This window comes from Phoca vitulina, unplaced genomic scaffold, assembly GCF_004348235.1.
Source record: "Phoca vitulina isolate PV1807 unplaced genomic scaffold, GSC_HSeal_1.0 scaffold26, whole genome shotgun sequence".
Taxonomy (NCBI): Eukaryota; Metazoa; Chordata; class Mammalia; order Carnivora; family Phocidae; genus Phoca; species Phoca vitulina.
In genome coordinates, this window is record NW_022589729.1 from 18,505,468 (window position 1) to 18,529,641 (window position 24,174).

The following is a 24,174-nucleotide window of genomic DNA, read 5'->3' on the forward strand; positions in this document are numbered from 1 at the left end:
AATGAAGTAATATAGTCAATGACTCGAAATTCAAAAATTACAAAATGGTATACAACAAGCCTCCTCGCCCTGCCCCACCCACCTAGTTCCCTCCCCAGAAAGTACCCAGTGCTACCAGTTTCTTGGTATATCTTACCAGAGATATCTTATGCATGTGGAAGCAAATGGGACTATAAACATTCGCCCCCTTCTGTTTTATACCAATGGTATAGCATAGTGCACATACCGTTACATGCTTTTTAACCCAACTATATAGACTAGAGGTTCTTCTTTGGAGCTTTTTCCTTATTTTGTGATGGTTCCATAGCGTTCCATCGTATAGCTATACCATAACCATTTAGCTAGTCTTCCTGACCCCCTATTTCCAAGCTTTCCCATCGCAAGCAACGTTTGATGAATAAATAACCTGGACCCAACAGCTGTTCGCACAAGTTTAAGTGTGTCTGTGGGACAAATTCCCAGAGTCGTTCTTGATCCCTCCTTTCCTTTGTCCCCATCCAATTCAGGATCAGGGCCCATGGGTTCTATCTCCAGAACAAATCTAAGCTCACCACTGCTTTCCCGGTGTTTCATCCCCACTCCATTCCAAGCCACTGTCACCTCCTGCCACCACCCCCCAGCGAACATGCATGTGAGAGTTTGGTGTGGGAGGCGCTCCATTTCCTGTCCTTGCTTCCCACCCCTTGGGCAGAAAAACTTGGAGCCTTGGATTTCTGGTCTCTGAAAAAATTCAGTGAGACTCTGTGTCCCAATTTTTGTGTGAGTAAATGAGTGTTGTTTGCCAAGACTTTGGAAAATGGGGCTCCGTTTGGAGACTCTCCGATGAAAGAAGCTTGTTAAACCAGAAAGGAAGATCAGACAGGTATCCCAGTGTCCTGGAATAGACCTAATCTTAACTGCATCTTTAGTACGTGTTTTCCCTCTGGTGGGTTTCCAAGGCATTTAATGGACTAGGAACAAAACAAGACTTTTTAGAAATGGAGACAAACACACTTTACAAAGATCCCGAGATTAAAGTTCTGCCTTTTTTCCTATTCAGCCACAGCCTAAATCCTACCCTGGGGGCACTCACAGAAGTTCCAGAATGGAACCAGTTCTGAGGCCAGCAGAGCTGGTAAGGGAAGGAAAAGATTCAAGAGCACTGTCAGCTGAGTCCCCTGGTGCTATAAGTCTGCAAACGAAAACTCACAGAGATAATGAAGGAAAGGCATCGGATTTCTGTCACAATTGTGAAGTATACTCTCTCTTCCCCTTATAATAAAATTTTAATCTGGTATTTATTGCACACTCACTGTACATCACCCATTTTCACGGATGCTTTTATTAATCTTCCTAACAAACTCATTGTACAAATAAAGAAACTAAGGGTCGGAGAGCACTTTCATTTCCTAGCCTTTATTTATTTATTTTTTCATTTCCCAGCCTTTAAATGGTCGAGCCCCTGATCACACAGGAAGAACTGAGGACAGGCAGAAGTCTTGATCACTTTCCTGAACTGTTAAAAGACACAAAAGGGCGGATGGTCTCCACAACGTATTTCGGCGAGCTAATACGTACAGTAACATACGTATAGACTACAGACGGCAGTGGGAGTTGTAAACGATCACAGATTCATAGAGAGATTAGTTGGATTCAAGCCCGGTTCCATTACCACCAGGTGTGTGACCTCGGACAAATTCCTTTACCTCTCTGGTACTACTTACCTCTTGGGGTCTTTGGGAGAATTGCATGAGTGAGGATATTTAAAGCACTTTGAACGGCGGATGGCATAGAACGGGCATTAGTCCATGTCCGGCACCTGCCCTGGTCTGTATGGCGTAGCCAGGGCCCCAGTATTAAGTGCTAATTGGGTGTCAAGCGCTGGGCTGAGTGGCACATAGAAAGCCCGCCTCCTGAGGATGGTCTCATGGAATCCTCACATCATCCTGCAAGGAAACCCTTCTTCCTTTTCTGCAGCAGAGCAATCTAATGATCCCAAACAACCCCAATATCACACCTCCACCTAAGTGGCAGGGATGGATGCCAAATCCTGCCTCGTCTGGCTTTCAAAGCCTGGGCTCAGTAACAAGCAGAGAAACGGATGCTGTTGGCATGCTGTTCTTCCTGCTCACGGGTACAGGACAAGTGCACACGCACGCACGTGCAGCATTCAAGTGAGAGACCGCCCCAGTGCCTGTGTCCTCTGCAGGGTGAACTGCAATCACTTCTGGTCGGAAAGGCACTTTCCCAGAATAGGGTTGACAGTGGTTTTGGAAATGACTCACACTAACTGAATTCTTGACATGGCGAGATGCTGGAGACATCGGATCCTTCTTTTTTCCAGTTGCATGAAAACAAGAGGTTTTGCCAAACCAAAGCAGATCAAGCCACTGGGAAGAGCAAGTCTTTGTGTCAGGAGCTCTCTCAGCAATAAGCAGAAAATAACCTTAAACTTTTAGTTTTCAGAAGTCAGCGTCTGGGTCAGGGGTAACTAGCAGAAGGGGCTATGGGGGGCGGTTTGCACCTGTCAGCAGTACAGTAATGATCCTTGCGGAGAGGCTCCTTGAAGGCAAAATAGAAAATATTTGCCAAAAAGAAGCAATGACAAGATTGCTCATCACACAGCTCCTCACCACCACCCGCCACCCTGCACACACCCTTCTCTCTTCTTACAATTAAAAGGCCTCAAATTTTCCATCACGTGGAAAATTATTTTCTCTCCCCCTTTCCCCTCTCCCCCTCCCTCCCATCCTCTCTCTTGGTCTTTCTCTCCCAGGAAGAAATTCTCGAACGTCAGACCCTCGAGATCACCCAATACAGATCATCAACTTTAAAGTCAGGCAAACCTGGCTTTGAATGCTGATTACAGCACCTTATGCAAGTTGCTTAAACTCTCTGCGCCTCAGTTATCTCATCTGTAAAATGAGCTTTAAAATAATACCTACCGGATAGGTATGATAAAGCTGATGTCCACAGAGCACTGAGAAACCATCCTCTTATTGTTAATTTATCTTCTCAAACTGAAGCTCCAGAAACGAGAAGTTGATTGGACGGTGTCCCACCAAGAGCTTTCAAATGTTCTGGAAACAGGCAAAAAAGCTCTGCATCCGACCAGCCTCCAGTCCACATCCCTGAGGATCCCTCTTTCTTTCCAAAGAGCCTCTCTCAGTGCTGAAGGATAGGATCCTTGCCCATACTATGACCTGTTCTTGCCAACATGGTACCATTTCACCCCAAATGCTCTTCCCTCTCTTTTCTTAAAGGACACACACATACACACACCAACAGGCATATATCCAAAGGCTTTTTTTTTTTTTTTTTTTTTACAGTAGGCTCCATGCCCAGCGTGGAGCCCATCGCAGGTTGAACTCCTGACCGTGAGATCAAGACCTGAGCTGAGATTAAGAGTCAGACGCTTAACCAACTGAGTCACCCAGGCACCCCCAAGCGTTTGTTCCCAAATCATCCGCAGTGGTAACGATGATCATTCTGTAGCAGAAAGATCCCCGGACTGGGAGTGAGGAGGTCAGGGTCCTAACCCTAGCTCTGCCACTAAAGGAACCACATGTTCCTGGGGCTGTCACTCTGCCTCTCTGTGCCTCAGTGTCTTCGTCTGCTATGTAAGCAGGCTTGCCGTAATGTCAAGAAGTCTCCCGGTGCACGGTTTTTATAGTGAAGATCTTCAGTCAGATGACATATTACAGTTTCTCAAGTACTTCCACATACCATATTTTGTGTTTTTAATCCTCCTTAAAACTCAACAATGTATGTAGGGTACTTGGCAGATAACAAATCTAAGGTACCTAGTGGTCGGGTAATTATGGGCAAATCATGACAGAGCAAAATGCCAGAACGAATTATCTCAATGTCTAGCCTCTTCTGGCTCACGCTGCCCTCCTGGGGGTAGACATCCATCCCCAGTGAAAGGTCAAAGAGAACTGACAGGGGGTAAATGTTGAAGAGGCTTTATGCCCTTGGGGTCAGGGCTTCAAGGGTCCAGGCTGTTCCCTAAGTCCCTTTGATGGCCTTTTAAACATTTTTGGAGCCCAAGGCAGCACTCCACTTAGCTCCAAACTCCAAGTTAGTCTGTTGCTTGGGCTTCTAAGATGGAAAGCAGAGCCCACGGCAGCAGCTAAAACACTGCCAGATCGCTGGCTAGTCAGAGCAAAGCTGACCTGAACCCTGGTTCTCTGCCTACACTCCAGAGCCTCGACTGCCCCGGTTCTGGGTCATGGTCAGGGGAAGGTGCTCCTCCCCACCACCCTCCATCCTCACTCAAGGCGATAAAGCCCACCCTCTGTTTAAGAAGTGGGATGGCCATAGAGATGGGTTCATAGCAATAGCTAATCATGCTGGGATAACCAAGCACTGACCTCCACCGCTCCCTACTCACCAGAACAGACTGAGGGTCCTGCTGTCTGTGGACACTGTTACGCACTGACTTGTATCCCCCCAAATTCTTATGTTGAGGTCTTAACCTCCAGTACCTCAGAATGTGACTGTATGTAGAGATCGAGCCTCTAAAGAGGTTAATTATGTTAAAATGGGGTCTTTTCGGTGGGCCCCAATCCAATATGACTTATAAGGAGCAGAAATCAAGACACAGACACACACAGAGGGAAGAGGGAAGGTGGCCATCTCTATAAGTCAAGGAAAGAGGCCTCAGGGAAAACCAACCCTGTCCATACCTTCATCTTGGACTTCTAGCCTCCAGAATCCCGAGAAAATACATTTCTGTTAAGCCACCCAATCTGTGGCAAGTTGTTATGGTAGCTTTAGCAAACTAATACGGGCACCTGCTCCAGAATCCTGCCCCCGACCACGTGCAGGACCTCCCACTCCCCCTGCCCAGGACTGCTTCTGTATTTTCCAAACCTCCCTCCACCCCAGATTCATCAAGTCCTTGGGATGCAAAAAACTAGCTCCCCAAGCCCAGTCTCCCATTTCAGGGGCTTTGAGGAGTGCTAGTCTCTGCCTCAAAGTGGATGGAGGGAGGGTCAACTGCCCTTGAGGCTCCGAGAGGGAAAAAGGGGAGAATAGGAAATACAGAGAAAACAACCTGATTGGTGTTTTGAGTTAGAATCCTGTCCCACAGGTGACGACTGGTCTTCTACCCACTTCTGGCTGGGAGTCCTCAGCCAGACCACTCGTGGTAACACGTGGGTGGAGAGGGCCCAGGGCCCAGGGGCACAGTGCCCTCTCAAGGAATGACCACAGGGTCTCTAGGGGTCAGGGGAGGACACCAAAATTTCTGGGAGAAGCTGAAACTGCATCGCTGTCTTGCTCTTAGAGGGTGCACAGACCCCCAAGTCCCACCCCAGATCCACGAAGCCCCCACCCCTGCCCCTGCTGGAGGGAAAGGGGGGCTGAGGGGAGGAAGTGAAATGCCCTGTTACACACGCTGTGTTTGTTCTGGGCCTGGCTATTGACGCAAGAGGCCTTATCATTGGGTCCTCAGACTAGGCTGGGCAGGGCAGATCTGAGAGTTAGGGAGATTTGTGCCCACTGGCCTGTGGGAAAGCAGAAAGGAGAGGGGGCAAGGAAGGCCACGGCCGAGCGAGGAAGAAGCTGCTGGTTGGGCCCACGATGAAAACACTCATTCTTTTGCTGCTGGTGCTTCTGGACTTGGGGCTGGCTGAACCTCGGCTCCACAGGTGAGACACGTCCCCAGCACTGCGTCCGGTGGGGGCAGCTGCCTGCCCTCAGGCTTAGCGCCGCCCTGGGAGAGGAAAGCTGATGGGGAAATGAAGAGGAGAAGAAACTGAGGGCTGGGAAAAGTGGCCATCTTGTGTTGGCCTTGACCCCCAGCCCACGACAAGCCATCCCTCTGCCCCACCTCTGATGGAACTGCCTGCCCAAGTCCCAGGGAGCTTCTCACATTATTAAAGAGCAGGAACCTGCAGCTTTGGTTGGGAGCTCAAAGGACCGAGTACTTGCCCAAGGGACTGACCATGGCTGCCTCCAAGAGTCTTTCTGTCCCTTTAAATCAGCCCCTTATGAGGTTCATGCACAACTGCAGATCATTTTCCTAGAGGACCTCAAAGAGCTCATCTCTGAGAGGGAGGGCCACTTCAAGTCAAAGATTCTGAGACTCTTCAGGAGCAGAGACAAGACCGACAGGCCAGGGGCAGAGAGGGCACTAATTCTCGCCAAACTGTGGCCCATTCTGGCAACTCAGCTGCCTTGCAGATCTTCTCCTGTGTAATCTCCCAGTTTACCTCTGGAAAAATGGGGTGGGGAGAGGGGAGGGTCTGAGAGAGGCAGAACTGCATCTCTGTCTCACACGGGGCTTTGTCCTCAGGGTGCCCCTCAGGAGGCATCAGTCCCTCCGGAAGAAGCTGCGGGCACGGGGCCAGCTCTCTGAGTTCTGGAAATCCCAGAATTTGGATATGATCCAGTTCACTGAGTCCTGCACGATGAACCAGGATGCCAACGAGCCCCTCATCAACTACTTGGATGTGAGGCATTCTGGCGCAGGGGCTGGGGAAGGGGGTGAGGGGAGGATGGCTTGGCCTCTGGGCATGGCCAGTGTCAGGTCAGCAACACTGAAGTAAAGGCCAGTGTGGATTTCTCCTCTAGGATAACCCATAAGGACTGATCCCCTGGGTCCCCATGGATTTGACCGAGCAAGCCCCAGTGTGCCCAAATGTGTAGAGCTCTCTGCAAAAGAAATGGCATCCCAAACAGAAGGGCCCTGCTGTGTGTCCTTGGCCAAATGATTTAACCTTCACCAGCTTCCCTTCCCTGATTGGAGAACAAAAGGATTACTGCCTCTTCTGCCTTGCTCACAAAGGGATTATGAGGAATAACGCAAATGAGAGCTAAAGAAGTAGTAGAGGGTGGGAGACTTGATTTGATTTCCACCCTTGTAGCCCTTCGTCTGCTCGTTCTCCCTTCTGTTGCCACTCCCCAGGCTCTGTAAGCTCCAGTCTGTGCTAGCCAGGGTCTGGTCCCAGAGACCTCTCCCTAGGCCCCCTGGTGAGCACCTTCCCCTTTCCTACCACCGTCACTCGGCTCCCTGCCCTCCCTCCCCTATAGATGGAATACTTCGGCACCATCTCCATCGGCTCTCCGCCGCAGAACTTCACCGTCATCTTTGACACTGGTTCTTCCAACCTCTGGGTCCCCTCTGTCTACTGCACCAGCCCAGCCTGCGGTAAGTAGGGCCAGGATCCCCAGCAGGGAACGGCGGCTCCAGAAACCGGCCATGCATGCCGCACCAGCTTCCCCTCTCCACCTCTGAGTCTGCCCTGGGACTGCCTACGGTAGAAACAGGGCTGGGCCAGGGAGAGAGCTAAAATTTGATTGCTATCCAAGCTAGCAACTTTCATACTGACCAGAATTAATAGGAGAAAACTCAGCCACCGAAAATACAAACTCAATACAAATCTTTGAATACTGCATGACTCACTCCCTTTGGAACACCCAAAAGAATGGGCAACGTTCCATTCAAATGGCTGTTTCTGGGCAGGTAGGTGGGTTGGATTCTAGTGCTGACTATTCACCCGCTTCAAGAGGGCTTGGTGGCCTATCCCAGGATATCAGAGGTGGGGCTGGTGGGGCACGATACAGGGGTGGGTCAATTTGGCCAGAGGTAACTCAGGTGTTTTTGTTAGCATTAGAAAGGAAAGAGCTAAAGAAAGATGTCTGAGTCTATGCTGGATAAGTTCTAGAGACACGACGTCTCAGAAAACCCCTAGATTAGGTGTCTACAGGTTGGGCAAGGAATTGAGAGTCATTGCCTGGAGCGGCATTTGTGTATCCCTGGGATTCTTTTGAATGCCAGGCTCTGACCCCCACTAGTTGACAGAGACTTCTGCTGGCGCCTGATACATGACGCTTATCTCTGTGTGCCTCATGAGGTCACTGTGAGCCACCATGTTTGCCCAGGGATGACTAGGTGGTCCCCAGTTAAGCCACCACATGTGGCTAGAGAAGAATGTGGTACCTCACTAAGGTGGGCCATGGCCAACCTTTCTCGAGGCCCCCTCTCAATCTTGGGAGTTGAGGGAAGAGATCCTGCATCTGTGGGGTCTCAGGGCAGGAAGGAAGGCAGTGAGCTGGTGGCCCAGGCAACAGCGGCATTTTTGCTTTTCCAGAGACACACGCCAGGTTCTACCCTTCCCAGTCCAACACATACAGTGTGCTGGGGAGTCATTTCTCCATTCAGTATGGGACTGGGAGCTTGTCTGGAATCATCGGAGCTGACCAAGTCTCTGTGAGTACAATTCCTTCATCTCTTCTCTTTGGGCCAGAAACTTGGGATACAGAATATTGGTCAGAGCCTTTAGGGGAACACTTTCAGATCTGTCTCAGGAAGAGGTGGAAACAAGGAGCTGGCTTCCAGGGAAAGGGGGAAGCCTGGCCAGGCAGGAGTAGCACTCCCTGCTTGAACTAATGGCAGTGGGCCAGTCTGCTCAGGGTGCTGGGTTCTAGAATGGCAGCACGGAGGAATACCACAGAGAAACAGCGCACAGAGCAGAAAGCCTGGGGGGCAGCCTTTCAAGAATGAGTTAAGGCAAAAAAAAAAAAAAAGAGTCAAAGGTGCTCTCAGTGCAATAAGGCAAGAAGAAAGAAACTAAGGGCATTAAGATTGTAAAGGAAGAAACTATGTTGTATTATTCACATATGACAAGATTCTATATGTAAAAAATCCAAAAATATCTACAGACCATTGGGATTAATAATTATTTAGCAAAGTTGCTGAATACTAGATAAACTCGTTTGTATTTCTGAATATCAGGAAAAACAAATGGAAAATAGATTTTTTAATGACATTATTTATAATAACATCAGAAACATCAAATACCTACAAATAAATTTAACAAAAAATGTGCGATATCTCCACTCCAAAACCTGGAAAACGTATTGAGTGAAATTGAGGAAGATCTACATAAATAGAAATGACTCAGTATTTCATGACTCAGTATTATGGACAAGTCGAAGTTTTTTCAAATGGATCTATAGATTTTAATGTCACCTCAATCAAAACAACAGAAATTGATGAGATAATTCTAAAATGTATATGGTTATGTAATACACCAAGACAATCTAGAGAAAGAAAAACAAGACCTATTATAAAGCTATAGTAATTGAGACAGTGTGGTATTGGCACAAATAAGCAAATAGACAAATGGAACAAAATGGAAAACTCAGAAACTACTCTGAATTCTGTTGACCATGAAACTGGCAGTGGAGGAAATGAGAGTGTGTTTATTAAATATGGTGCCAGGTCATTTGGATATCCATAAAGTTAAAAAAAAAAAAATCTGGACTCTGACCTCACACATTATCAAACTTCCAATACATTGTAGATGTTTTACCTCTAGGCATATGTCCAACAGAAGTATGAGTGCATGTTCATCAAAAGTCATGTCCAAGCAGCACTATTAGCGATAGTCACCACAGGAAACAACCCAAATACCCATCGATGGTAGAATGGATAATGACAGTTATTCATACCACGGGATACTGATGACATTGACCGAAATTTCAACATAGTACACTACATGATGTTGAGTGACAGAAGCCAGATAGGAAAGAATTTATCCTGTATGATTCCGTTTATGTAAAATTCAAGAAAAGGCAAAAGCAGTAGATGTTGGAAGCCAGCAGATGGATGTTACTGAGGAAAGGTACAACGATTAGCAGGGTGCATGAAGCAGCTTCCGGTTTGGGAGCTTGCTGACCAGGGTGAGTTTGTGAAAACGCACCAAACTGTACACTTAGGATTTCTGTATTCAACTTCCATTTTTTTTGAAGTCTACATAAAAAAATTAAGGGTGTGGGAATGTGGTGAAATCACTGTGCTCATTTAATCAAGTTGGGTGGGGGAAGAATTCACTTCAGACCAGAGGGAGAATCCGGGAATCTGAGACTATACCAAAGCTCTCCTAAGCAGTTTTATTTCGGGCTTTCTCCCGTCAGGTGGAAGGACTGGTCGTGGCCGGCCAGCAATTTGGAGAGAGTGTCACGGAGCCGGGCCAGACCTTTGTGAACGCAGAGTTTGATGGAATTCTGGGCCTGGGATACCCCTCCTTGGCTGTGGGAGGGGTGACCCCAGTGTTCGACAACATGATGTCGCAGAACCTGCTGGATATACCCATGTTCTCTGTGTACATGAGCAGGTAGGCCTGGCAAGCCCACCAAGGTGATGGTCAGTTACAACCACAGGGAGACAACATGGGTGCAGCTCGAAGAGCACTAGACTTAGCAGTCAAACACCTGGCTTGGATCTCTTGCTTGACCTATTACCAGCTGTGTGACCTTGGGCTTACCCTCTCTGGATATTGAGGAAATGGGGTTTGCCTCACTTTGTAAACTATACCGCACTGAACCAATAGGAGGAATCTCTGGGGTTGGATGTTCATTTGCGCAGTGAATAAATGTTTATCAAGCTCCTATTGTGCGCCTACCACGGTGCTGGGCACGGGGAGCATAGTGAGACAAGGAAGACAGTCCCTGCCCTCAGGAAGCTTGATTCCTGTGGGAGGAGGCAGGAAAAAATTCCAAAGGAAGCTGACGATAAAATAATGGGATGTTAAGGGCATAATAAGATGCAGAATTTACATAAAATAGAATATTATTCAGCCTGAAAAAGGAAGGAGATTCCAACACAGGCTACCAGAGAATGAACCGTGAGGACCTTATTTCAAGTGAAACAAGCCAGTCACAAAAGGACAAATTGTGCATGAGTTCCCTTACACGAAGGTGCCTGGAGTAGTCAGATTCGCAGGGACAGAAGGTAGAATGGTGGTTGCCAGGTGTGGGGGGAGGGGAAGGAAGCTGTTGTTTAATGACTATAGAGTCGTGGTTTCACAGGATGAAAAGGTTCTGGAGACTGGCTGCACCACAGCATGAAGAGCCTTCACACTACTGAACTGTACATTTAAAAATGGCCAATTTATGCAATTTTTTAAAAAATTGCCTCCTGTAGTTGGAAAAGGTCATGTGGCTCACCGGCCTCTGGCCACTCTTGCCTGGGATCCTGAAAGGGTCATCTCACCTTCATCCCTACATAGGACAGAGATTTCTGACCTTTCTAACTCCTCCCTGGTATATCTGGCCTCAGCTTACCCTGTTTTCATGCAAGCCCATTTCCCTTGTTTTCCACTTCCACGTGGAGAGCCCTGAATTTCCTTTATTAAACTGCATGGCTGTAGTTGGGACCAACTACGGGGCAGAACTGTGAACAAGAGGGCAGGTTGCCCAGACCCCTCTGCTGCCCCCCTGCTCCCTTCCAACCCGGAAAGACAGAGGGGAAGATGGGAAAGAGCAAAGGTTTTGCCATCTGGCTGACATGGACTGATGCCGCGAGTCTCAGTTTCCTCAAATGGGCACAAGGTTGATGTAAGAAATAAATAGGATTAAGCAGGTAAAATTCTTCGCCCAGGGCCCTGCACAAAGGCCGTCAACTAACGGCGGTTCTTCCCCCCACCTCCCTAAGTCTGCTTTCCTAAGATGCCCACAATACCCGGTTCCTTTCCCCTTTACCACCAGGCCTCGCAGCACCCTGAGTTTTGTATTTTTCTGATCGTTTTCCTCCTAAAAATGAATTAGTTTCATATCCTATTTCCCCAGAATCCTGTTAGGTGCCAGATCACACTCTGAAAAATCAACACCAATGAAAATTAATAAATTTTCAAGTTCTCATAAGTCATGTTGCATTCCCATTAGCTTCCTCACCTTAACACGATGGAGTGAATCATATGGAAACTCCAGGCACCACCCAAACAATAGTGGGAAAGATACTTGGTGGAAAAGGCTTTTTGGGGATGCATAAGTCACATGGTGTGTGCATACCCCAATGGTCCTAGCCTTGGTTCTTCATGAGTTCTGCATGACCAGAGTAGTTGTCCCCATCTACCTCCTCCCTAGCCCTTTTATCCAAGAAGCAAGAAGACATTCACAAATCATCAAGCAGAGCTATTTCTATACTTCTATCCTTCTGCCCCAAAAAGCCCAGATTAATCAACTTGCAGTAGTTGGGAGCCCTGGTCTCAAAGCCCAGGCTGATATTTCTGCCTATCTGGTTACTTGGTGTACATGACCAGCTTGTTCCTAGGGTATCCCAGTGGCCCTTCCCTGACAATCTGTCTTTTTCTTTCCTGCAGTGACCCAGAAGGTGGTGCAGGGAGCGAACTCATTTTCGGAGGCTATGACCACTCCCATTTCTCCGGGAATCTGAACTGGGTCCCTGTCACCAAGCAAGGCTACTGGCAGATTGCCCTGGATGCGTGAGTATTCTCCACAAAGTAGTTATGGTACAGGCAAGAACTCAAGACGGGCACAAGGCCAGTGGAATTGAAAAAGAATTTCATTGAATTGACCTGAATCAGTGTGCTGGTCCCTGGGAGAGGAGCCTGAGGGCTCGCCGTGTGAAGCTGGAAGTGTGGAGGTGCTGAGCAAAGGTGCAGGAAGGGGCCACGGTTGCCAGGGCAACAGGCACGAGGTACCACATCTCAGCTTCCCTCCTGGTACCCATGCTGCGCCCTCAAGTCAACAGACAATAAATAAAAATCCTCCGCCAATTACTTGGGGCTCATTTAATGTCAATTCACACATAGGGCCAGGGGTGGGTGACATGGGGGTACAGGAGTGAACTGGACTCAGGTTTCGCCTCCACGAAGCATGTCCAGAAGATGAGACACATACACACCACTATCATTGTAAGGTGGAGGTGGTCAGTGCCAAAGGAGTGGCCTGGCAGACAGGGCAAGATAGCTTCTACCTGAAGAACTCCTCAAGCAAGGGTTTCATGAAGGAGGTGACATGGACTGGGCCTTGACATACATACACGCAGACGTGTGACGGGGCGGGCATGGAGCAATCAGGGACGTGGGACCAGATGCCTGTCACGTACTGAGCACTGTGTCAGATAATGCAGGGATTTAAAGAAATGCAATTCAGGTTTCAATTCCGCCAAGAATAAGCTTCTGCAAGGTGAGGGCATGTGCTGGTCACTGGGGATGTAACAGCGAAAAGCCTCAGTGCTCACTGTCTACTGAGGGTTTTTCAAGCCAGAGGGACTTACGCATTTATGGGTCATGATCTCATTTTAGGGGATCATGACGTGCATTTTTAATGAAATGGAATAAAATAGAAAATATCAGAGTACACTTCACATACTAAGGTTGAGCCCTGTTTCGTGACATTTTTATTTCATGTGTGTGTGTGTGTGTGTGTGTGTGTGTGTACTGGGTCCAAAAGTAAATGTGTTTTCTGGTATGGATCTCAGTCACAGAAAAACTGAGAAATACTGATGTGTGAGACAGTCAAACTGGAAATCATTTGTATTTGAAAGCCCAGCAGGGGGTGAGAGCAGCTGGGGAGGCTGAGAAATTTCAGGGCTGAGGGGAAGGGGGACAGCTGGGAAGGGGGGGGTGGGGGTTGGCTGATGACATTTTCTTTGTCCTCAGAATCCAGGTGGGAGGCGCGGTGATGTTCTGCTCCGAGGGCTGCCAGGCCATTGTGGACACAGGGACTTCCCTCATCACAGGCCCCTCAGACAAAATCAAGCAGCTGCAGAAGGCCATTGGGGCCGAACCCATGGATGGAGAAGTTAGTGCCGCCTGGGGTAGGGAGGAGGCGGGAGCAGGGGAGCGGGGAGGCCTCTAAATGGGTCCTCTGTGTTGTGTTTTAGTATGGGGTGGAGTGTGCCAACCTCAACGTCATGCCGGATGTCACCTTCACCATCAATGGCATCTCCTACACCCTCCAACCAACTGCCTATACCCTGCTGGTAAGAACTGTTTCCTTATTCTGCAAGTCATAGGGCCTTCCCCACGAGCCCACCACTTCCTCTTCTCGGTCGCCTGCACCCAGGCTGCATCTACCCCAAGCCCCGCTCCCATCTTCTCCTGCACTGAAGGGGCGTTCCCTCTAGAAAGGACAAAGCTGCCTATGGGGGAAAGACCACCAGGCTGGTTCTCTCTCCATTCCCATCCAGCCATGAAGCAGCAGCAAACCTTGGACAAGCCATCTAGTGAAGTTTTCCGACATTGTCATGTAGGACTTTTCAACTGACCAAGTTTAATCCCTCAAACACCCAGTAAGATTGGATATTATTATCCCATTCTGTGGATGAGGCTATTGAGACTCGGAAAGTTAAGAGGCTCAAGATACGAGCTACTTGGGGAGGAGGTACGGAATGAGGTTGTGTCTTCTCACGTTCAGATTAACGTTCTCCTCAAACCAGAAAGGGTCTTTTATTGCAGTAGATTCCTAAGTTTGTAGGATGAGGTAGAAAGGGAGTCCCTGGGGGGAAATCTATGATCGATTCACACCACAGTTGGCCCAGATTTTCAATATCACATGCCGTTCTTTGGTGACACTCAACACACTAACTTTACCGGAGAGTCACCCACAGCACCAGGGTGATTGCGTCAGAATGGAGGTGCTGAGGTGTGGAGCACTTTAGGGACTTACCTACCCCCACACACACACCTTGATCTCCATTAACGCTTTCCCCAAGCCACCAAGCATAAACAGACAATGCAAGTGAAAACAAATGTTCTTTTAAAGTTTTTATTTAAATTCCAGTTAGTTAACATACAGAGCTATATTAGTTTCAGGTGTGCAATATAGTGATTTGACACTTCCATACAATGCCCGGTGCTCATCACAAGTTCCCTCCTTAATCCCCATCACCTGTTTCACCCATCCGCCCACCCACCTCCCCTCTGGTAACCAGCAGTTTGTTCTCCATAGTTAAGAGTCTGTTTCTTGGTTTGTTTCTCTCTCTCTTTTCCCCTTTGCTCATTTGTTTTCTTTCTTAAATTCCACATATGAATGAGATCATATGGTATTTATCTTTCTCTGACTGATTTATTTCGCTTAGCATTATACTCTCTAGCTCCATCCACAACATTGCAAATGGCAAGACTTCATTCTTTTTATGACTAACATTCATATATATATATATCCCACATTTTCTTTATCCATTCATCAGTCTATGGACATGGGCTATTTCCATAATTTGGCTATTGGCTATTGTGGATAATGCTGCTATAAACATCAGGGTGCATGTATCCCTTTGAATTAGTATTTTTGTATTCTTTGGATAAATACTTAGAAGTGCAATTGCATAAAATCCTAGAAGCGAACACAGATAGTAGCCTCTTTAACACTGGCCATAGCAACTTCTTTCTAGATATGTCTCCTGAGGCAAGGGAAACAAAAGCAAAAATAAACTATTAGGAACTCATCAAATAAAAAGCTTCTGCATGGTGAAGGAAACATCAACAAAACTAAAAGGCAGTCTCCAGAATGGGGGAAAATATTTGCAAATGACATATTCCAGTAAAGGGTTAGTATCCAAAATATATAAAGAACTTACAAAACTCAACACCCAAAAACCAAATAATCCAATTAAAAATGGGCAGAAGGCACAAATAGACATTTTTCCAAAGAAGACATCCAGTTGGCCAACAGACACATGAAAAGATGTTCAACATCACGGATCATCAAGGAAATACAAATCAAAACTACAATGAGATATCACCTCACACATGTCAGAACGGCTAAAATCAACAAGGCAAGAAACAACAGGTATTGGAGAGGATGTGGAGAAAGGGGAACCCTCTTACACTGTTGGTGGGAATGCAATGTGGTGCAGCCACTCTGGAAAACGGTATGGAGGGTCCTCAAATAGGACTACCCTATGGTGCAGCAATTGCACTACTAAGAAAACAAATGTTTCACTTTAAAACACAGCTTCATGTCAAGCCCCCTAAGCTTCCCCAACAAAGGGATTCTGGAGCTGCCACTATGAACACCAAACTGGGGACAAGCTAGACACTTTAACTGTGCCAAGCTCATCAGCCTATATACCCTTTGGCACTCCGGTACCCTCATACTCTCCCACCTGCACCCTATGTGAGTCCCTGCTCACCCCACTTCCTTCCCTATGCCCAGCGTGGTGCCCTTGTCCTTTTCTGCCAGGAGATTTCAATCAGAGCCACCTCAGTCTGCCAAGAATGCTGCAACAGCAGTGCATGGTTATCCCCTTCCTCTCAAGAAGGTGCTTTAAGCTCTCTGCAAACTTCTCAGACCCTCATCAGCAACCTCAAATCTCAAATGGTTGTTGGAAAGCCCATACCCACCTGGTAGACCCCAAGTCTTTGCCAAACTAGAAAATAAGGTTGGGGGACGTTACACTCGCCTCACAGGACAATGGATGCCTACTTGCCTTATACCTAAAAAAGGATTCTTCCCCAGAACATCAAGAAAACAGCAATGTAATTTCTCTCCCTTAAAAAATTAAGTTGAGCTTCGCTAGAAACTAAAGAAACCAGAACTTAAGCCAAGATCTTCTAAAGCCAAACCTTTTGCTCTTCCGATCATGGAACAAGGTTTCACTTCTCCCAGTTATAAAATGGGAGGCAGGGAGCATGTATGACAGATGAACAGTTCTCAAAATTGTAGAACTTAGAAGCCCAGGTCCACATATACAAAACGGTGTGAACACAAGTGGAGGTGTATGAAGCGGAAGGAAGAACCAACCAGCCAACATCGTGACCGACCAAGGCCGTTCGGTATAGTCACCATCACTACCACACAGTACAGCCTCCAGGCAGCCCTACTTCCCTTTCTCCCTCTATGTCACTTACACCTTCTTTCCCACCCCAGGACTTTGTGGATGGAATGGAGTTCTGCAGCAGCGGCTTTCAAGGGCTTGACATCCAGCCTCCCGCTGGGCCCCTCTGGATCCTGGGTGATGTCTTCATTAGGCAGTTTTACTCAGTCTTCGATCGTGGGAATAACCGTGTTGGGCTGGCCCTGGCAGTCCCCTAAGTCGCGGCCTTGTGTTTGAGCCTGGCTGCGTGACACCCCTTAGAAATCCAGCTGTGCCTGTTCAGTTGGGGCATTCTTCACAATGGTCAAAAAGTCATTTTCAGGAGGATACAGTTGTTCTAGAGCTGCAACTTGAATTGGGTCCAAATAGAGCATGAGAACACACACACACACTGATACACTTCACGCACACCTCACACACACCGCATACACACCACTTCCACCGCCATCAGGAAGGAAGAATTAAGTTGTATGCCCATACTTTTTATTGCTTGTTGCTAACATTTTCTTTCGGAAATCTCCAGACATGTACACAAGGAGAGATTATAGCACAATAAATCCCCATGCAACACCCTCCCTCCCACCTTTCATAACTCACCTGCACGTGGCCAGGCCTGTTTTATCTGCACCCACCCCCCCTCCGCTACCCAGCCCACCTACCTGCATTATCCCGAAGCAAATTCTTAGCATCGCATCATAAATCATCACATCCAAGATTTATCCATAAATCCTTGTAATATTCTTAAATAGGCAATCAGTGTTCAAATGTTCCCTATTGTCTGAGAAATGTTGGGTCATTTTTACCAGTGACTTGTGTGTATTAGGATGCAAATAAAGTCTTCAAACTGCATTTATTTGAACTGTCTCTATGTCTCTTTCCATATGTAGAGTTGACCGCATTCTGAATTTTGCGGGTTGAAATCCAGAGGTATCATGCAACTTGGTTCTGAGTCCATCTTTCCTACAAAATGGCAGCTGGCTCTAGGGCCTGGTTTTGTGGCAAGAATATTTCATCCATAGTGCTGGGTACATCCCATAGTAGCTCATCAGGAGGTAGATCATGCCTGGAGCCTCTTTATTCACGAGGTTAGAACTGACGAGTAGGTTCGGGAGCTGTTAGGCTCATCCATCCATGACCAGTTTCCTTCAGCATTTTACCCAAAGGTTTCTGCAACCACTAATTATCATTGCTTAGATCCATGCTATCATTAGGGCTGCAAAATAAAGATTTTTTCTAATTCTGTTTTTTCCTCCTGTGTTTGTTAGCCAGAGTTCTTCTATTCAAAAAAACAAACAAACAAAAACAGAAACAAAAAAAACGTTCATCAACAATTTGCTTACTATTAGGTATAGTTCATACAGGAAAGGCAAGCTTACTTGGCTTTTTCCCTTTATTTACCAGCTTTCAGAAAAATGAGTGTGATTCAATTTATTGCAGTTTTTTCAATATTCAAAGCACCCCACACTTAGCCAGCAGGTGCCCCTTCAGGTTAGTTTCTGGGAACTTCTGACTTGACCCCAACACAAAAAGATATTCCAACCCCATTCCCAAGGAGTCCTGGTTCCTGGCTGTGGGCTCATAATTTTGTTGTAAATGAAAATATTTCAGAATGTCCAAGGAGAGGGAAGGGGGGAAGGGGTTCTGAACGAACCCTTTTCTCCTATGGGGCCCCAGGGCCCATCCTGAGGGAGCTGACATGGTGAATCCGGGTCCGGGTTGATCCCCATTCTGGTGGGATCTATTGCCACCAGAAACAACAGGTCTTTCTTTTCCTTCCTTTTGTTCTTGCGCTTTGCAAAATGCAAGTATCTTCAGGGTTTTTCTTATTATAAAATATGTGAAAGTCCTCCATGATCCTTACCCTCAAAGATAAGCATTATTATTACTTTGAAGTTGTTTAACACACATTGACTTTTCCTTTGTATATACAAACAGTGATAGCCATAGGTAAGGAATTTTTTTTTCCTACAAAAAAAGGAATCATAGGGGTGCTCGGGTGGCTCAGTAGGTTGAGCATCTGCCTTCAGCTCGGGTTGTGATCCCAGGATCCTGGGATCGAGTCCTGCGTTGGGCTCCCTGCTCAGCGGGGAGTCTGCTTCTCCCTCTCCCTCTGCCCCTCCCCCTGCTCATGCTCTCGTTTGCACTCTCTCTCTCTCTCTCAGATGAATAAATAAAAAATCTCTTCAAGAAAGAAAAGGGATCATACTACATATACTTGTCTCTAAACCGCTCGTGTAACAGATTCCACAGCAGCACAGTCAGCTCTTTCCTTGTAACATCTGCATCGTGTCCATTTATTCATCAAATCCTCTTTTAATGAACATTAGATTCATTTCGGTTTAATTCAGCCCAATCCCATACATATTTATTTTGTGCCAGGCACTAAGGGAGTTACTCTAAGACCGTCAAGATCGGTAGGACAGATCCCAACTGTCACTTTTGGCACAGAGGTCATGGAAAACACATCAGGCTTGCAGTCAGATAACCGGATTCACATTCGTGCCCTGCCCCAATCAGTTTGGTGACCTTGGCTAGTTAGTTCACATCTCTGAGATGCCCACCTCACAGAGCTATGGGGGAGAGTCAATGAGTTTACCTGGATGGAAGCACTTAGCTCATAATGTTAGCTCCCCTCCCCCTTTAAGTATAAGGTCAAGGTAGATCCCAGCTGCACACATACACACATGCTTTTCTGGTTTTTCTTGCTTGCTTGCTTGCTTGCTTTCTTGCTTTCTTTCCTTCTTTCTTTTACTAAATTATTACATCCAGGGTTAATTCAGAACAGCCTGATCCAAATAAACCATCAAAGCAATATAATAGAGCAGTTCACATCACAGGCTCTGGAGTCACACAGGCCTGGGCTTGATTCTTGGTTGGACTTGACCAGTTGTGGGAACTCTGCACCTGTTTCTTCATCTGTAAAATGGACATGATAACAGTAACTATCTCATAGGTTTATTGTGAGGATCCGATAGCTACAATGCATATGCATAAACACTTAACTGGTTTGTGTGCCCCTGCTCATCACACAGGGACCAGACCCACACTCAGCCTGGACAAATCTCACACAGGGCGGAAGGGCCTAGAGTAAAGAAGCTTTATGATTTCTCCTCTAAAACAAAGCACCCAAAAGCCATGTGGGAACGAACTGGCAGAGAGCATCCCTGCGGCTTTCCCCTTCAAGGTGATCTCTGCATAGTGGGCTACCCTGATGCATTGCATGTGCATCCAGGTCCCTGTGGGGCCAGGAGCCTGAGTGCTGGAGGCCTGGGCGTTGAGAGTGATGCTTAATCCGTGCACGCAGGAAGTGAGAGCAGTTGGGGGGCTGCCCAGAGCCAGTTCTGCTCTAAGCACGCTGGTCTCTCGAGGCAGAAGTGACGCTTTCAGTCCGTGTGGACTAAACTCTGCTGGCTCTGCACCTACTTAGCCTTATTAGTTGCTGTGAGTTTTCCAAAACTGACGTTTGCTCTTTGTGACCTTCACATCAGTGATGTTAGCCCTGAAACTCAGGTCTTTGTCCCATGTCCTATGTCTCATCCTAGGTCACAAACCTCTCAGTGATGGGCCAAGAGCTTTGGCCAAGCTTCGCTACACCCTTGGAATTTGTTAAAGGATGTATATTCAATTCCCTGGGGGTGCCATGAGCAAGCACCACAAACTGGGGGGCTTAAAGCTACAGAAATGGACTGTCTCACAGTTCTGGAAGCTAGAAGTCCAAGATCGAGGGGTCAACAGGGACATTATCTCTCTGAAACCCGTAAGGAAGAATCTTCCTTACCTCTTCCAAGCTTCGGGTGATGGCTGGCAGTCCTTCACGTTCCTCGTGTTATAGCAGCGACACTTCAGTCTCTGCCCCGTCGTCCCCTGTGCGTCTGTCTCTGTGTCTCTTCTCTTCTAAGGACACTACTTGTATTGGCTGAGGGCCTCCCTACTCCAGTATGAGCTCATCTCGACTTAACTAATTGCATCTTCCAAGACCCTCTTTCCAAATAAGGTCATTCTGTGGGACTGGGGGTTAAGGCTTCAACATATATGTGGGGGAAACACAATTCAACCAGTAACAGAGGCGTCAATAACCAACCGCTCTTTATTTGATTTTTGGCTTATTAAAGTCCTTTCAGGAGATTTTGGTATTTTGTCTTTCTTCCCTTTCTTCTCTTTGTTTTCCCCCTCACACATACAAAAAAAATCTGTAAATTAGACGGAGCAAGTTTTGTTACCCTGTTTTCTAAATGAGGAAATTGGAGTGATGAAATAATGAAATGATTTGTCAAAAGTAGAGTGAAAGTAGAATCCACGTCTCCTGGCCCCTCACCCCTGCTTCTAATTTTTTTAAAAGACCTTATTTATTTATTTATTTGCCAGAGAGAGAGCACAGGCAGGGGGAGTGGCAGGCAGAGGGAGAGGCAGACTCCCCACAGAGCAAGGAGCCCGATACGGGACTTGATCCCAGGACCCTGGGATCATGACCTGAGCCGAAGGCAGATGCTTCACCCACTGAGCCACAGGCATCCCCCCTGCTTCTAATTTACACTCCTTCCCCCAAGCCTAGGTATCTGTCAGTTCAGGATGTCACCAGGGCAAGGATGGCAGGTAGATTTGGGTCAGTCCCCCCAATAATATTTACCTTTTAAAATAAAAACGGATTTGCTGCTGACAAATCAAAGGTTGCTGATCCCAAGAGGCTCTAGACAGCTTCCTTCTGTCTGCTCCTCTATGGAAATAAGACCCTGCTAGGAGGATTCCTGGGAACCTGCTGTGTCTGGCCTGGGCATCACCTCCTTTGAGGAGTCGTCCCTCTCCCAGTCTATGTGAGCCTGGTGGGCTGGCAGTCCTGTCATCAGCACCCACATTACAGGGGACCACACAGGCTTCAGTCACACCCAGACTCTCTCTCTCTCCTGGGAAGCTGAATGTTGAGTGGGCCTCACAGGGAGGACGGGTGTTGGGGGCCTGGCAGGCACACCGAGAGATAGCTCCCAAGTCCCCAGTGCTGAGACCGCCCCGGCAACCCTGCCTCTGTCCTTCCCAAGATCCAGTTGTCCATCTCTTCCTGCTGCTTCTGTTCTCAGCTGAGGAGCTCTGGCCCGTGCAGCCCGCTGTCAGAGGGCGACCAGATGACTGTCCTGCCGTGAGCATCAGAGGTCTTGGGCCTGTGAAGCCTGATCCCTTCTCTAAGTGAAGCTCCAGGTCAGGGCTCAGCCACCTGGTTGGGGAGCTCATCCGGAAGAACTTGTGCCCATGAGGAGAGTAAGGGGAGAGGAGACATGTGAGACCACAAACCGAGGGTGTGTGAAAGACACGCAAGGCCAGGCCTCAGGACCAGAATATGCTTCTATTCCTCAGCCTCAACATCTGCCTCTTGCTTTTTCAACACCTGCCAGGTTATGACGTAACACCAACTTCTGTAACAGACAAACCCCTGAATCGCAGTGTCTCAACACAATAAAAGTTTCTTTCTCACATGAAGCATCCAGGTAAAGAGTCGCACAATTCAAGAACGGGGATCCCTTCTGTCTTGCGGTTCCCACAGCCCCTAGGACCTCAGAGTTATTCTTTGTATCCCATAGACAGGGAGAGTGGCCGATCCTGCAACGCGTCTTAACACACCAGATCTGAAGGAGGTTAAGGGACCAGCAGGACATTTCCTCTACATCTATCCAACTTGAGCTCCATGAGGGTGGGAACTCTGTCTGGTTCACCATTCTATCCACTGGCTCACCCGTAACCCATGGCCGCACCCTATCTGCTGGGCTGCAAAAAGCCTTGTAGCAATGGCCTGAGGTGTGGGGGGCTTTAATGAACCCTAGTCGTCTCTGCCTCCGCAGCCCTTCAGCTGGGATCTTTTTTCCTTCTCTTGCTTCTTAAATGTGTGTTTCCAGTTCCTCCTTAGCCTTCCTCTCTTTCCTCTCTCTCATCCCTTCACCTAGGAGAGAGGCGCCTCCGCATGGGTCTGAGCAATGAAGACAACCCCCACGTCGACCTTTCTGAGCAGACAGTCTGCAAATCTCCGACCTTTTCCAATGAACTCTTTGATCTTCGTTCTCGCCCTGCGCTCTCTAACCCTGTCACGCCTTCCTGTACCCAACATGTATTTATGGAGCCCTATCCTGGTCCAAGTTCCCTAACGGGGAATTTTTTTTTTTTAATTCTTGAGTCAGAAGCTTATATTTAACATTTTATTGCGAAGTTCAATGCGAAGGAAGCCGGAGCGGGAAGAGGGAGGTGAGGAAGAAAGAGAAGGGAAATGAAGACAAGAAGGTGACTTTCTAAGCCTACTGCAGATTCACAGCAAGCACAGCTGCTGCCCGGTTCCCCAGGACACCACACAGCAAGGCTGTGTGGACGGGGCGCAGCTCAGAGCAGCCCCATGACAAGGTGGCGGGGTGGCAGGTGAGCTCGAACTATCTGCGGGTTCCTGCTCTCTCCTGTCCCCGTTGGTCAGAGTCTTGCCCGCGGGCACCAGGTCCCTGCACTTCCGAGGTGTACTCCTGGCCTCTCCGGGAGGCTGCTCGCAGGCTCCTTGACCCGTGGTGGTAGCGCTCATGGGTTTGAGACCAGGAAAACGGCAGGAGCCATCACCAGAATCGCTCTGGCCTGAAGTGAGATGAGGGGCTGGGGCTGGGTGGGCTGATGGGGGTCAGGGCCAAGCACTGAGCCTGCGCCCGGCACTATGCGGTGGTCTGGGGACAGAGGCATGAGCAAGACAGGGAGAGTTCGCCCCGGAAGACCTTCACGGGTGCCACGGAGATGTCCTGCTGACACCTCAACCTCCGTTTCGACAAAACAGAACCGCCCGTATCCCCTTCCGATCTCACTGTTTCCCCTCTCAGCTAGGGCAGCGGCGTCCCCTCGGTTACGCAGCTCAGAGAGCAGAGCCCCAGCTCATCCCTCCACCTGCCCCGCACTCCTTCCTACTCCCCCAGCACATCTTCCATCGTAATTAAGATTTACTGAGAGCTCGGGGCGCCTGGGTGGCTCAGTCTAATATCCGACTCTCGATTTCAGCTCTCGTCATGATCTCAGAGTCGTGGGATCGAGCCCCACATCAGGCTCTGCGCTGGGTGTGGAGCCTGCTTGGGATTCTCTCTCTTCCTCTCCCTCTGTCCCTCCCCCACTCATGTGCTAGCTCGCTCTCTCTCAAAAAAAACAAAAAAAAAACAAAAAAACAAAATCTATTAAAAAAAAAGATTTACTGAGAGCTAACTGCTAGGAGTGAGCAAAGGAAGGGTGTCTTGGGGCCCACTGAACACTCAGGGCCCAGCTCAGTGCCTGGTGCGCAGGAGGGCCCCTGTAACATCTGCCGAATGACCCAACAGTCAGGGATTTTGAATCTTCACAACTGCCACGTTGGTGTTGTCTCAAAACTGCCCCTATGACTTGTTTCCTTGTCCCCATATCCCTGGTCATTACCTTTCACCAGATGTATTTCAAGACCATCCTGATGCTCTGATTCTGGTCTCTCCTCCTTCCAGACGCATTTCTGGAACCCAGCTAGAATCACACCCTTTCCCTTGTTCCCAGCTCCCAGTGGTCCCACGGCACGCGGATGGAATCCAAGCTGACATGAGGGCTCTCTGGGGCTGTGACTCGGTTTGACCTCCTGTCCTCCTCTCACA

The 24,174-nt window shown here is 48.0% G+C and overlaps 1 protein-coding gene across 2 annotated transcripts; it reads left to right on the forward strand.

Annotated features, from left to right (window-relative positions):
• The first annotated feature begins 5,565 nt into the window (after positions 1 to 5,565).
• On the forward strand, positions 5,566 to 16,792 carry CTSE (cathepsin E). 2 transcript variants are annotated; one of them, XM_032422481.1, is made up of 9 exons: positions 5,566 to 5,633; positions 6,281 to 6,437; positions 7,018 to 7,135; positions 8,079 to 8,197; positions 9,907 to 10,106; positions 12,093 to 12,215; positions 13,398 to 13,539; positions 13,622 to 13,720; positions 16,609 to 16,773. In XM_032422481.1, exons 1-9 carry the CDS (start codon positions 5,566 to 5,568, stop codon positions 16,771 to 16,773), a joined length of 1,191 nt encoding a protein of 396 aa, XP_032278372.1. The 2 variants fall into 2 exon arrangements, with proteins under 2 accessions (XP_032278372.1, XP_032278373.1); XM_032422482.1 differs by lacking the exon at positions 13,398 to 13,539 and having other exon boundaries at positions 16,609 to 16,792.
• Positions 16,793 to 24,174: the final 7,382 nt, after the last annotated feature.